General features: G+C 47.2%; 2 protein-coding genes across 2 annotated transcripts; one reads left to right on the top strand and one right to left on the bottom strand.

Annotated features, from left to right (window-relative positions):
• Window positions 1–2014: 2014 nt before the first annotated feature.
• On the bottom strand, window positions 2015–6116 carry GIQ15_01981 (C-x8-C-x5-C-x3-H type zinc finger protein; the record flags this gene model as incomplete). Its single annotated transcript, XM_033549398.1, has 9 exons — window positions 2015–3308; window positions 3368–3942; window positions 3998–4100; window positions 4332–4439; window positions 4526–5048; window positions 5106–5200; window positions 5260–5450; window positions 5505–5766; window positions 5983–6116. The coding sequence occupies 9 exons, from the start codon at window positions 6114–6116 to the stop codon at window positions 2015–2017; spliced, it is 3285 nt and encodes a 1094-aa protein (XP_033406559.1).
• Window positions 6117–7490: 1374 nt separating this feature from the next.
• GIQ15_01980 (uncharacterized protein) lies at window positions 7491–9869 on the top strand (the record flags this gene model as incomplete). Its single annotated transcript, XM_033549397.1, has 4 exons — window positions 7491–7530; window positions 7585–7810; window positions 7882–8264; window positions 8329–9869. 4 exons carry the CDS (start codon window positions 7491–7493, stop codon window positions 9867–9869), a joined length of 2190 nt encoding a protein of 729 aa, XP_033406558.1.
• Window positions 9870–15590: the final 5721 nt, after the last annotated feature.

Here is a 15590-nt window from a genome sequence, read left to right as displayed (position 1 = left end):
GAACGGTTAAACCAACCATTCCGAATACCCCCCATTTTCCACCATGAAAGCGAGCATCCATTAACATCGATAGAACCCGACGGTAGTGAAGGACAGTGGCCACCTGGATCTTCCCCATACTCGGTCAGTGTTCCGTGTTAGCGGGCAGTTTGTGCCAGGAGCAGGATGCAAGCCCCTCGAGAACTTATACCAGCTATTATCGGCATCCTCTCCCCTATAAATTCCTTTCCGGCTCTTTACTACCATGAACGGTCCTGAAGTCAACGAGGTGTATACTAAGTCGACGTCCAATGAAGGATACTCCAGGGAATTCGATACTAAATAACGTATCCCACGACTCGATGACACCGTAAATGCCCACTTCAATTGAAACCTTCTTGACCACCACCCATCTCTCACCAACCACAATATACCCAAAGAAGCAATTACTTAACGATTAAAAATGAAAATCGCAAGGCGTCCCTAATTACGTTCACACTGCAAGAAAGTGGAAAATAGATTAGGATACGATTGCGTGGCGGTATAGAGGAAAGCCAGCGTCGAACAAGAAAGCAACATCGATATATCGCAAAAATTTAACAGATACTCAAGAGGAGATACCTTTACAGCATATTGAACGTTTATCAAAGCAGGCCTGCACCTTACGCCTTAAATAGCTACAAACCTCGTGTTAGAACTTATTAAGCGGCCGCTGGGTTGCTTGGTTCTGCCAGAGACATCGGGCTCGAATTACACTGCGAAGTCTTCGAACATTGATCAATCCAGGCATGTTACAGATAACTCAAGCAGAAGAGATAAAGCTACAGCGATTGATATATCGCGATAATAAGGCTCAGAGATCAACAGCAGAGAAAGGAAACCCGTGAGGAGGCTCGTAAGCTCTGCAGATGAGAAAGAGAGGCGGAGCGAATGGCTAAGAAGGCTAGGAAGGCTCGGAACAACGCCTTAAGTCCTATCTCACCTTCGTAATTAGGAAGAGGAAGAAGAAGTTACCTACAACGGTTCCTCCTATTGATCTCATTACTTCGTTATTCCTATACTACGGCAGAGAAAGCCGTGCAGGACGAACTATCAAGTCCAGCACTCGTTTAATCTCTTCCTTTAACTAATTTGTATATAAACTAGAACCTTAATATCGTTATTTAATATCTAATTTAATCTGTTACCTACATTGTTGTGAGTGCATTGGTAAATGTAAAGGGGTTCGGTGCATATTTTGGCGAGTGGTCATCGAGTGGTGCAATAAATAGGTTTGTTATGCCTAATTTGGCTGAGTTGAAGACGATATGCAGTACAACAAGCTACCAGCTGAGATTGGGGAAGTTTCTACAACGGTAGCGATCAGGTACATGCGAATATAGCTGGGGTTCACATATGCATCAGGTAGACAATTGCTGGGATATATAATATCATCAACAAGAGCATCGAGTATATTTCAGACTGGATATCGTATTACCATCTATAATAATGTACATAACGACCAGAACAACTATTCTAATGGGGTAGGCACCAAAATTTCCTTGCCTTGATGATATTAGCTGAGCATGCAAAGGGAAAAGAACATTAAACGTGTGTATGTGAGTTTAAACAGGGGTATTGGCGAAATCAAAAGCAAATAAGAAAGCAGTATACAACGTAGAAAAACAACGCTTTGCAAAAGTCGATAGAATGGGGGCAAATGTAATCGCGGTTTGAAATGTTTCCGGTATTCCAAACTCCGCGTTGAAAACAAAGAACAGGCACAAGGAACGAAAGGTCCAGTAACTCCACCCATCGATGCCCTTGTATAGTCCCCAATGCCAAAGATTTGCAACGGAACCCCATGTAATTTCGTGGAATATTGTAATGCACCACCCCCTTTAAAACAGTGCATGGAAGCTGACAGGAAATGGAAAATAATATCACAGGGTGTAGGAAAATTCTAGTCTAGAGGGTCATGGCGAAATGTGCATTCATCTCCTTTTATACACTTTCCCTCCTTCCAGTACCTGCATGGAACTAAACCAGCTTTGGGCTAGGGCCAATACATCCGGTCAGCTTTAGTTGTCGTACCAAATGGCGAAGGGACCATCGGCACGGAACTTACATGTTTTTTGACCTTGGCACGTTTGTTGTAATCGTAGGAATCATCACCCTCGTAGCCTCGCTTATTTTCCCCTTCCTCAAAGTATGGTTGCTGTTGGTTGAATGTTTGAGAATCCTGCTGTTGCTGCGGCTGCTGTTGCTGCTGTAGTTGTCCAGCAGGGTTTGATAGCTGAGAAAGGATGGCAGCCAAATTTGGAGCTTGAGGTGTGGCAATCTGGGGAAACGCGGTAGCCTGCTGCATTTGTTTTTGGGCGTTCATCACAGCCAGCAATTTTTGGAAATCCAAACCTTGCGGAACAGAGGTCTGTCCTGGCTGGGAAGTCTGTTGCATTTGGGATACTTGAGGGTTGGCTGTAAATTGGGCGAGAGTGTGCTGTATGTCAGGTACATTAGGCTGGATAGATGGCTGCTGGAGGAGTTGCGGCTGTGGTTGCTGGTTTTGTTGGAGTATCTTCAGTAACGACGATATCTCGACGGGAGGTTGGCTGGTTGACTGTCCTGTTGGGTTCACTGGTGGAGCAGCCTGGACAGGGGGGGAGCGGGAATCGAAGTATCGCTGAGATCGCGCCCTGACAAAGTGATCTGGCTCTCCAAACGGCACAAGGGGATTATAAGGCTCATCGTCATTGTCTGGCGGTGGAGGTTCCTTCGGAGAGGTAGGAATTTCAGTTGGAGAAGTGTAGAAAACACTAAGTGTTGTGGCCTCGCGCTGCACTTGGGCCACTCTTTCAGGGCTATCTGCAACTTGGGAACCGCCAGTTTTAGTGAAATTCCTGTTCCGGTCTTCCTCTGAGAGGTCACTAAAGTCGATGACTGGAATGGGCGTGTAAGGTGTAAAGCACTCTTCATTCCAGCCTTCATCTTCCTCTTCCAAGTCCTCCAAGCCGCGGTGAAGCTTAAGAGTCCTCCCTTCACCAGCCACATCACCGACATCACGCATCATACTATCATCGTAGCCAATCTCCTCTTCTGGGTCATGCGTGAATAAACGCACTTCAGTGAGACTACTATCTGGCTTCCAGCTGACTCGAAGTTTCCGCCGCGCTTCCTTTCGGAGTCGTTTTTGGCGCTCTTCGTCTGTTTCGGGCGGGCTATCGTCTTCTAGCTTTGGTGGACTACGCTCCTTAGGCTTATTCAAGTTCGCCATGGTCTCAGAGAATGAGAAGGCAGGCTTTGCTACTGGTGGCGGTGCTGGCGGTGTATTCTGTGTTTCAGGAACAACCCTAGTTGAAATTAGCAAACTGATAATATTGGGCTAGGGTTATAATAAAAGGTAACATACGTTGGCTTTTCCTTCGCGGCAGCAGCAGCAGCTGCACGAGCGGCGTTGGATGTTCCAGGCTTCTTCGACGCGGACATCAAACTGCTGAAAAGATTTGGGGTCGGCTTGGGGGTGACAATGTTAGCCTTCGGCTTCGTAAGTTGACTAGTACTACTGGTAACCGATTTAAGGTCTTTTCCAGCGGTAAGAGCTTTCCTGCCTACGGCAGTAGCAGTAGTGGCAGTATTTCGAGCAACAGGCTTTCCAGACGAAGGGGAAACAACCCGCTTTATAAGTATCGCGCCATTATCATCTTCCCTAGCACGTTTGATGCCAGCAACCGGTTGTGAAGGGTTGCTGTTACGATCTCGCGGTTTCGAAGATTGGGATCCAGAGGCACCTGCCGCGCCACTATCCTTAACAGAGGATTTCGCAGCTTCAGCCTTTTTCTTAGTGACGGCTGCAGCGTTGTCCATAATAAATTGTGCCAGCTGCTTGATTGCATTTCCTCCCTTCTTGACAAACCGCGAAAGGATCTTATCATTTTTTGTCTTTTCGAGCATTGCATGATCCATAGTGGTAAATTTCCCCATCAACTATTCCACCGTTAGCTTACCGTGCATCTCTGAACGAGGGGTAGATTATAGAAACCTTTAGTATATCGACCGTTAGAGGGCCATCACTATCTGCAGCCGTGTGGCGATCCAGAAGGAAAGAGTAGAATGCCGCAACAATACTAGGATGTTCGCCGAATCTATATATTATAAATAAGTATTCAAGGACAAATTATATTTAAGTATTTTCCGAGAGGAAACTGAGGAGCCAATTCTTGATTCACTTGGCCTGAAGCAATGGAGGGATTAATTAGACGATGGTATCACCGGCATCGTAGTCGTGCTGTTAAAAGCGCCACACTGAAGCTCGGTAGAACTATGCCTATTCAAATGGACTGGGCACTGCATGCAATTGCCATCTAGGCACTCACTGTACGCCGCAGGTAGTCTTCTCCATTTTATTCAAGGAGCCGGATATTGCCTCTAGCATCCAGATGAAAGATGGCATGCATGTTGCGGGAAATCTCCCCTTAACATGGCTACACGAAAATGTTCTCCATTGATTCAAGCTTTCTACAGGGGAAGTAGGAAGAGAGTTGGACTGGAAGGAAATTCAAAAACGTACCTTCTAATATATGATGGGTGCCCAAATTCCAGCGTAGTGTTGACAATGAGGTCTAACAGCCGCCTCTGAAGGATTACCTCCTTCTTGAGAGCCGGGACCTTTTCTTCAAGGTTCTGGTTCTCAGCAGCTTTTAAGGCCTCGCTACGAGCCTTCCAGGTATCACGGACTCCCTTAACAAGGTCCGAGAATAGAATCATAGAATTCCTTACATCGGACGCTTTTGCATGTCGATTCCGCGGAGACCAGACCACTTTAAGAGTATCATACCTCGTCCTACCTTCAATGTCGTCTGGCCGCGCAGCGGGCAAGGGTGAAGGTTCCGGAGGCGGTTCTTCTATCTCGAGATCGTCATCTGATTCTTCGCTGCTATAATCACTTGAAGACTCGCTTGCGGGTTGATTCGGCTGCTGCCCCACTGGCTTTGTTAGAAATTTATTTAGGAGAGTTTGCGTTTTGTGTTCTACATCTTTCTTTTTCCGGGGTTTGGTAGCTTTTGATGGCTTCGGGAGAATGACTTGAAGGTCTAGATTGTGAATTAGTAATTTTATAGCTATATAACAATGATACATTGAACGCTCACCGTTGTGATAGACACTAGGTCCATGGCCCACTAGCCCAGTAGGAACTTGTGGGACGACAGATTGCATGCCATTTGCCATATGTAGATGGAGATTCCTAGAGCAGACAATCAGTATAGTTCTCGGACAGTTATAACGGTCTTGTTTCGCACTCACTTCAAGCTTGCTGACCGTTCTAGCTCTGCAGGGTTAATGGCATACAGTTGCTGCTGCTGTTGGTGCTGCTGCTGCTGCGGTTGTGATGATTGGTCTGGTGTAGAGAGGAAGTGCGGGTCGATAGTACTGTGGTATGGGGAGTGGGAGTGTCGAGTGGTGAAGTCGCCTGAGAAGTTGACGGGGGCTCCATTCTGCGGTAATGTTAGTCTTGAACCATTATAACGGGACTACTTTGTGGATCGTACCTGAATTCCCAGCTGTAAACTGCTTGGGACTAAGTAGGAAGATTGTGGTTGCCGTTCAAGCGAGTTCGCGGGCACGGAAGAAGACTGGGCCACTCGTTGTGCTTGGGCACTTGCAGGCTGCTGGTCGAACGTACTATGATGTTGGACTTGCGGCTGAGTTGTATAGTAAGCCTGGGGTTCATATGTATATGTGTGATAAGCAGGAGAGGTCGACTGCGAAGACTCGAAGGCGGGAGGCTGTTGTGCCTGGTACGGTGACATTCTATACGGGCTTGAGATGGAAAATTGCTGCTGGGGCTCGATAGCCAGAGGCTGCTGCTGGAGCGCCGCTTGCTGCTGCCATGTTTGCTGCTGCTGTTGCTGTTGTTGTTGTTGTTGTTGTTGCTGCTGCTGCTGTTGCTGGGGGAGTGTATAGGCATTCTGACTTGTCTGGGGAGAAGGTGGATGCGGGCTAGGGCGGAAAACGGGGTGATCCCACCCAATGCCAAAGGGCTGGTCGGCAGGCTGGCTCGAGCCGTAGAGCGGGTTGATCCCACCCCAGAACTCGCCGTGGAAATGGCCTGCACTGGGGTCCGTCGGCGGCGGGGGATTGGGGTCGGTAGTCGAGTCCATGCCGTATATAAAATGATAACTTATGACGAAAGGTTGACGGCCCTGCAAAGGTACAGAGTCACGTGGTCTGTTGGCGGAGTGTGAAATGTGGCTGCTTTAAGACTTGATAAAGCTGACAAAGCGATATAGATGACGATCTTAGCCAGATATGGCTAGTATAGGCGGCACTGCACCAGAATCACGTAAGCTTTCTGTTGCCGCTTTTGCAGCGCCTGCTCCTTTTTGATGCAAGAGAGTGGCTTGGCTCCGTTGTGGTTGGTTCACCCCCAGATGCACCCCTTTTTCCTTGCTTCGTTTCTCTTGTACTGGAGCAGCTGTTTCTAAGGAGAGGCGGAGAGATCGAGGAGACGTTGTGCCCTGGAATCATTTGCTAGAAAAGCTGGTTAGGTTGAGGCCCGGGAGGTACTCGTACACCCCAGTCCTTCTTGCTGGGTGCGGTGCTGGGAGCGTTCTTAATAGAGAGAGAAAGAGAGATAAGGGTTGTTCTGGCCCCCAAAGACTGGCGCCCCCTTTGCTCTCGCCGCAATTTTAATATACCGACTTCAAATGGTCAGAAACGAGAAAAGAGAGAAAACAAAAGACCCCAAAAAGAAAAAAAAAGAGTACAAGTTCTTAGGTGGCTGGTTTGATTTTCCAGTAACACGCAGCATAAAACACTTTGGCAGCTTGTTGTTGCCTTCCGTATTCCGTCTCCAAGCCCATAAGCTGCTCCGTAACTTAGTGCTAGTCCGGTTGTATCCCTTCACACAAGACTATTCAACTTAAAACTGTTTCGTAGGCGCCGACGCGTCTCCTTAAAGAAAAGCTGGGAGAGAACGTATTATTACTCTGGGCTGTTTTGTCACGAGGAATGCGAACCTCAGCTTGGTGACATCACGCTGCTCTTTACGATAGTGCGGTATGCAGCGACAAAAGGAGAGAGGCAATGCAAGAAGAAGAAGTGAGTTTGCAGGCAGTGAGCTGCTGGAGAGACAAGACGCGTGGGTTGATGTCGCGGCCGATGAAGACTGGGGAGGAGGAAGAGGTTGAAGCTGAGGTTGAAAGAGTCTCAAGGTTTTGTGGTTGGGCGGGTTACGTGATCGGGTCATGTGGTCTCGGCCCATCTTTTCTCCCGACATCACGTGTATATCTTACGTCAGCCGATGTTCGCCTGGCGGAGCTGCCGCCAAACTGTCCAGATGGAGATGCCAATACTCATACCTATACCCCAGGGCAACGGTGGACAGATGACGCTGAGCTGGTTGATGTCTACCTGTTGACGGCCCGGATATCTTATTTATAAACTTGATTCAAAGCGCCCAAAGAGAAGCACAGCCGCGTTAGTTAAAAGCTGGAATACACCATCAACAAAAGGCACCGCAACCAGATGCTACTATGGCATCAAGCCCCCTCTCCCTTCGACAGCGGCAAATTGGTACGTAATCTGAGGTTCTACTGGCCCTACCGTGAAGCTGACATAGCTCAAAAGCCGCAATTGAGAATATATTAAACCTGAACCATGGCGTTCCGCCTCAAAATGAGCTCCACGGGGACGCAACGGCGGGGAGCGGCCTCATACCTCGCGCTGCCCCTTTGCTGAACGAAGACGGTGACCCAGTGTGGAAGATTCTTGTTTTCGACAACCTAGGCCGTGATGTCATTAGCAGCGTCCTCCGGGTGAACGACCTTCGAAGCTGGGGTGTCACAATCCACCTGTTCGTTAGATCCCCCCTTCCCACTCCACTAGGAAATGGTGAACTCCGTTTAACGGTTAACTCTGAGATAGCAACCTGAACTCACGCCGTTACCCTATTCCAGATGTCCCTGTTATATACTTGGTTGAACCAACCGCCGAAAATGTTAAGATGATTACTTCAGACTTGTCCAAGGGCCTCTACTCCCCCGCATACGTGAACTTCCTCTCTTCGATCCCTCGACCTATCCTAGAAGATTTTGCTGCGGAGATCGCTGCTACTGAGACATCAGATAAGGTCGCCCAGATTTATGACCAATATTTGAATTTTACTGTTGCAGAGCCAGAGCTATTCAGTCTGGGCATGGGCAAGGATACATACTGGAAAATTAACAGCGCAGCTACCAAGGACGAAGAGCTGGACGCTGTCGTGGATAGAATTGTCAGTGGCCTGTTTAGTGTCAGTGTTACAATGGGTACGTACAGTCCTGTTATGCTACCGCTAGCTAGCTTAGGCTGTCGCTAACACGTCCAATTCAGGGTCGATACCTATCATCAGATGCCCTAAAGGGGGCGCCGCTGAACTGATCGCCGCGAAACTGGACCGAAAACTCCGAGATCATATTTTAAACTCCAAGGATAACCTGTTTTCTGGTGGCAGTCAGCGACAGCAGGGAGGTACGCTTCCGTCAATCAGGCCTGTTCTAATAATAGTTGATCGGAATGTCGACCTCGTCCCGATGCTCTCCCACTCATGGACATATCAATCGCTCATTCACGACGTTTTGAAAATGCACCTGAACCGTATTACTGTGGAGTCTCCCGTGGATGAGTCCAATCTAGCGAAGGGAACCACCAGTAAATCCTATGATTTAAATGTCAACGATTTCTTTTGGAACCGAAACTCAGGAGTTCCATTCCCCCAGGTTGCTGAAGACATCGATACCGAGTTAACTCGCTACAAAGATGACGCCAATGAGATCACGAAGAAGACCGGAGCATCTTCGATTGAAGATCTCAATATCGATGCTGGTGCATCCGCTCAACATCTCAAAACAGCAATCACGCTTCTTCCGGAGCTACGCGAACGAAAATCCCTTCTCGATATGCATATGAACATTGCCACAGCCTTGCTTAAGGGGATTAAAGACCGCCAGCTCGACAACTTCTTTCAGCTTGAAGAAAATATTAACAAACAAAACAAAGCGCAGATGCTTGAGATCATATCAGATCCTGAGCGAGGGAATAACCCGGTTGACAAGCTGAGACTATTTATCATTTGGTTCTTGAGCACGGAGTCGGATTTGTCTCGTGCAGAAATGAACCGTTTTGAAGAAGCATTGACACAAGCCGGCTGTCCTGATATCAGCTCCCTGGCTTATGTAAAGCGTGTGCGTGAGATCACACGTATGACTATGATGTCGACCTCATCATCAACAGCACCTCAACAACCATCCTCTGACCTCTTCCGTGGCTTTTCATCCCTATCCAACCGTCTTACGGATCGAATCACAGCAGGTGCTCTTGGTGCAAACTTTGACTCGCTCATCTCAGGCGTGAAGAACTTCCTCCCTGTTAACAAAGATCTGACCGTCACCAAGATTACTGAATCGATTATGGACCCATCAGCTGCGTCTAGCTCAACCATAGCCCTTACGGAGAACTACCTCTACTTTGACCCGCGGAGTGCGAACGCCCGTGGGGCGATGCCGCCATCAATTTCATCGACGCGTAACGCCCAATCCAGTGGGACGGGAGGGACGGCAACAAGCGGAACAAGCGCGACGTTTGGTCAACGGCGCCAAGCATTTAACGAAGGGATTGTCTTCACCGTGGGCGGTGGCAGCATGGATGAGTACGGCAATTTGCAGGACTGGGTGCATCGAACCAGTGGTGGACAGGGGGTAGCTGGGGCCTCTGTGGTCAGTGGTGGGAATGGAACTGGTACCGGTACCAGCGGCACATCTAATGGCTCTAGCATTGGCTCCGGGAGGAGAGTTGTATACGGCAGCACCGAGTTAATGAATGCCGCCGACTTTTTGACAGAAGCTCTTGGTAAGCTTGGACACGAGAATAGATAGCAGACCGCCGTCGCTGCATACCCCCTTATCTTCTTCTCTTCCCTAAGTTTATACTTGTGCTCGAAATATCTACCTAAGTGGTAATAAAATCGCTTTATAAAAATGCGATACTGCTATTAACTACTATCACCTTCTTCCCCGTGGATTCCCACTACCAAGCAGCGGATCTAACAGCATATCTGACATGAACATAATAATTAATCTCCTCACTAAAGCATATGTCGTTGGTTAGCTGTTATTTCAACAAGATTAGATTAAAAAAAAAAAAAATAAATAAAAGCAAAAAAGAAAGCACCCCCGCCCGGACTCGAACCGGGATAGTCAGATATCAGAGGACGTCATCGTCGATCACGTGGCTTAGAAGTCTGAAACGTTAACCATTACGCCACGAGGGCTGTTGTGCTTAATCTCTCGCCCCAGCGAAACTAAGACAGACGACCTTCATCCCAATTGTTAAATTGCTTCCGCTACCACTTCCTTCATACAACGATGGCAATTTACTCAGGTACATTAGTTAAAGTACACATGGTTGATTAGTGGTAAGTGGACTTCCTAAGGGAAAAAGAAAAAAACGTATCTACATTAACGCTCTGCTTGAGTATCAGATATGCTATACGCAGTCTGACGGGCTGCTATGCCTAAATGGTAGGCAGCAGTAGGATCTAAAAGGGTATCCCAAAATTGAAAAACATACACTGACTCCGGGCCCATGGTAAAACAATGCGGCAGTAAATAGGTGGGTTAAAACCTCTTCTTCGCATAAAATTCAGAAAATATAGCTTCCACATCACGAAATGTGTGCGGAGTACGCAGGGCGTGCTAATCACCACAATTCCCTCCCCGGCCGTCTCCATGCCTTCTGTGTTTCCCCCTTAGTAGGCCAAGGTTAGAAGAAGTGGAAGAATGGTTGAGAGGACCAGCCGAAGCCCCGGGGGAGGATGAACGCGAGGCCTTCATTTTGTGCGAGCTTGTCGCTGATGGACTATTCGTAAACTGTCCTGTTTTTGATAATCCCCCGGCCACAAGCGCATGTTGGCAATGTCCACAAACATATACGTTAAAGCCGTTGCCCTGACACGCCTCGCATTCATAGCCCCTAAAAACGGTCAGAACACCGGCTTGGCTTGGTACGTATATAACATTGGTAAACCAGGCATATAAGCCACGGCCGCATCACTTGGTCGTCATGCTTACTTACCTCGGTGGATTGCCTGCACAAGACCGGCACGTAAGAAAAGTCCTTCCGTTATTGCAAGATATGTGCTGGGGGTCCAGGTAGAGCGTGGAGTGGTAGGCTTGGGCTTGTTGCGTCATGTCAGTGGTTTTAGGGAGCCTCGTTGTGACTTGTAACAAGTTATAGTAAGAAGAATAGGGTTTCGATGTTGAAAGGGATATGGTGTCGTAATAGATACTAACAGCGTAGGCGAGCAGTGACATACGTTGTGTGTCCTTATAATAAAGTCGACTTTCGTTTTTATATAAGGATGGTATGCAATGGTAAATAGCCGTTAGCCATCCCTATACTCAGAGAGACAACCCGGCAACTACTTATATAATGGGGGCTTGGAAGCCAATGTACTAGGCATTGACCCTTCCCCCCAATAGAGCTGGATGCTTAGCCGGGGTAGTATAGCGGGCAAGGCTCTGTGCAGGTGCGGCAACTGGGAATCACAGGATGGGCTCTCAATTGCCGTACCACTTATCACATCTCTGTTGAGAGCATCCTAGGAAGGAGGCTAAGCGGAAATCTTACAGCTAACGTATGATCTAGCACAGCTCAATTGTGGCCGCGTTCATTTACCGTAAGATAAGCCTCGTTCATACGTCAGCCGCCATTTTCAGCTCCTAGGTTGATGTCAGTCTGGTTAAGCCTGTATGAAACGAATCCTTCGGGTGACACCAAGACAAGCTTCATTGAATACAACCCAGTATCGAAATGCACTTCCTAACTTTTGTATAGAAGAAATACCGGCCATCTCGGTAACGGGGTAACTGACCGACATTGCTTTCCATTAACGTAGGAGCCTTGCTATCGGGTTGAGATCGGGAGTTGATTTCCGTGAGCAACTTTGTCCTAGAGGGAATAAATCATTTTACACCGTAAATGGTTCGCATAACTTGGATATGCGCACAGAGCCGCACGTGGACCATTAGACTATTCCATTTCTGAATACTTTTAGTGCTTAGGGGTAATCGAAAGCTGGCCAACAATGAACCTTCATCATCTCGCAGCTACCAAAAAAAAAAAAAAAAAAAAAAAAAAAGGTGACAGGGGAAATAACTCGGAAATCCAAATGATGACCGATACTCGGAAAGGCCATGGCGATGATGTAACTATGCCTGAACCGAGAATCGGGGTTGGGTGTCAACTGACAAGGGCACCAGCAGGCTGGCAGCCACTAGGGGATCCATGCCAACAATCACGTCGCACAATGACCCTTTATGGCCACTTTTCTACACACCGCTACCTAGCAGTGTAGTATATCCAAGATCGGCCTTCTCGTCCTCACAGTATTGGTCCAACGTTGCTCATTTGTCGACGTTTCATCACGACGTAACATATACCACAGCACCAATTATTAGACGTGAATCCACTTTGGAAATAGCAGATCGAGTGCCTTAATGCAAGATTAAGACGTCAGGTTCTCCGAGGCCCGGGGGTTAGGTCAAATGTTTATGTCAGGGATGTTGTGTAATCGAAATGTCCTTAAGGCTGATTAATAGGATGGATAAACGCCAAAGTGAAAGTCCCCAGATGCCGTGATAGTGGAACAAGAGTAAAAATAGACAAAAACCTACTTTAAGTGAGGGTAAGCGTAGGCTAGTCGAGCGCCTCTTACCTGCACCTCGAGATACCAAAAAGGAAAGAGACTCAAAATCAGGAGTTTCGGAGTATGAGCAGTTTTAGGCTGCAGTGCTCATAAATCATTATTTCGCGTAGAAGCGTGAAGGTGCGGTGGCTTCGGGAGGTTTGGGCCGATCAAAAATCAGGTACGGATACCCCGTACATATTTTGTAATTCGATGGTTCCATACACCTGGCTGTCAGTAGCGTCAGGGGGGCCGGTCATGGTGAAGACTTGACTAGAAAATCTTCGGCATTTGAAGAGGAAGAAGAAAAGAATGGTAAGATCGGTGGTGTATCCTCGAATTTCTGAGACGCGAATGAGAATTAGAAAGGATACGTAGCAGGAAGCGATTGTTGTACAGTGTATCGACTGCCCCAAATGGTTTGTTGCATAGAAGGGAACAGGGTCAAGAACGGTAACAAGTCAGGGTCATAGCCCGGACCGCCTGCATGACCAAGGTTAAATCTTATTCGAGTCACGTCAACTCAAGCGGTCTATTCGATGAAAAAATGCCCAGAGAGTGAGTCAACACAACTCACTCATTCATTTGGCAAGGACACTGTCACGAGGCAGCATGGTGCAAGCGATATGTTCCAGGATTTTAGGTTCAAGTAAAGCAACTTGGTATGTTTTCCGATTAGGGAAAGGAATGCATTGCAGAAAAGCGTGCATACACGAGAAAAATAAAATAAAGATGAGCGAAGATTGATACGCAATGTGGTCGCCACCCTACCACAGATGGCGTGTTCGACAGCTTGCGACTCTGGACAATGGATATCTGTGCTCCGTACGTCGGTCAAAAAGTTCAAGCCGACCTGCACGGAGGGCCTCGCAAAAGTGAAGATCATACATTCCGGAGCAATCGGCGGTTAGGAATCGACACCGAGGTCATATTCCGGCTGAGAACCGAACATTCGGTTTGTACTCCGTACAAGATTGAGGCTAACTTTTGGGGGTTATCGACCCATTTGAGAAACACGCTGCAGCTACCCGCGCCTGTGTTACGGCTGCATGGATAAATGGTTGACACCAGCCAGTGAAAACTCGACTCGCTTGTCTCCTCAAAAGCTGATCATATATTTCTTTCGGGGTCGTAACATTATCAGATAAATCCTCGAAACGGTTCCGTAGCGCAGATCGACCCCCTACGTCGCAGGGCTTGGATAACTGACTAGCCAGTAGGCTTCCAAAATACAACGCCAGCAGTCCAACCAGTCACTCCTTCACGGGTGCCGCATGTGCTGGTATTATTTTATTGGATCCGTACTCCGTAATAGTAAATGAATTGCATTTCGGTGTTTCTCTGGGGCTCGGACACAAATCGATAGACGGCGCATCGTCGTTCGGTCTATGTTCAAGAGTTGTAACTTCTTGGTGGTTGAAATAAACTGAGATTGTGGTCACGTGACTGGATATAGTTGCCTTTACCTAATTAGGCAACTACATCCAGTCTAACAGTTAGATAACTCAAGCACAGTGATATCAGTATTTTATCTGATTCTCTAGGAATTCCACGGCGAGGGGCCCCTTCAATCTCACTTAGAGGATCTACTGCTTTATGACGGGTCGCTTTTGTCCATCTCTTACAATTACCTAGCTCCCTTTTCATGAACTTTTGCACCGTCCACGGTGGGACCATCTCATTACCCTATATTTCATATGCAAATAACAAAACAATATGCAAATAACAAAACAAGACCACGATGCTTGAAATAACAATGCAAGCATCCACACAAGTACAAAATTTATCAGAAAGGAGATGAATGCGAAGATAACCTTCAATATTTCCATGCGAACTGCTATCGGAACTGGCCGTATTTATACTTCGCGGAAGATCATACCCCCAAGACGAGCTCTATATTGTGGACACCGGGACAAACGATATTGCATGTGCTCCACATGTAGCGTGTTCTGTATACTTTGGAGGGTATAATTCCGCCGGATGCGAGGTGGCGTTTCCGGTTGTCATCCACGCCAGACTTGCATATATTACCCACGATAACTCCCTGGTTGCTATTGCGATATTATATGTGATGTTTTGAATCAACCCAGGCACTGAGGTTGCCCACGTTGCGCAATTTGACCAATAACATAGCATCGACATCTCAACCGAAGTCGCAGAAGGATAGAGAATCACTTATACACCCCACCCCGGCTTAGCACACATGCTCCTTCAAGGATAATAGTACTGCAGCTATAACGAGGGAGGACCCTTGTTTCGACTGCATTTTTCGCCTTCAAGCTTGTATGTTTAAGCCCAGTCTGGCTGCAAGTGGTATATAGGAACACACGAGTGTAGGACTATTACCAAAGGGAACAGTGTGCGAAGACAAAGCCCCTAGCAGAGCTTACTATGAGTTGATACTATCTCGAGTAATATCTCATGTTGGCTGGACCTTGTCACCAAGAAGTATTTCCGATATTTGAAACAGTGATTAAACAGTAAAATAGGGTAAGCTTTTAACGCGCGGGCGTTGCTAGCATAGGCTATTAAGACCAAGTAGTATGAGGGCAGAATAAGGTCAATGTTAGGAGTATAGTGGATATCAAATATAAGAATGTACTCTCTCTTATTCTGTGGTAAACGATAAGAGATCTCCCCGTTCCCCTTTCCTACTTGTGCACATTACAAGTTCTTTTGTATTGATACATATTTGTAAACTCTACCCTAGCCTGTAGGCCCGTATTTTAGAACAGCTGATAAGCGCCATTATGTGACCGATATTTATATGGCGTCTAAAAGCTACAGTTTCCTGGGAAGATAACCGGAAGCATTTGTGCACCTAAACCTAATTCCCTAAATAAGTCGTATAGAACCGGCGACGAAAGGAGTGGAAGGGAGAGAATTAGATAGCTAAACTTAGGGGTAGAAG

The sequence above is a fragment of the Arthroderma uncinatum genome, assembly GCF_011692745.1.
Source record: "Arthroderma uncinatum strain CBS 119779 chromosome Unknown scaffold2, whole genome shotgun sequence".
NCBI classification, from domain to species: Eukaryota; Fungi; Ascomycota; class Eurotiomycetes; order Onygenales; family Arthrodermataceae; genus Arthroderma; species Arthroderma uncinatum.
Note: the sequence above shows the minus strand (reverse complement) of the source record. Positions and strands in the feature narration are given on the sequence as shown.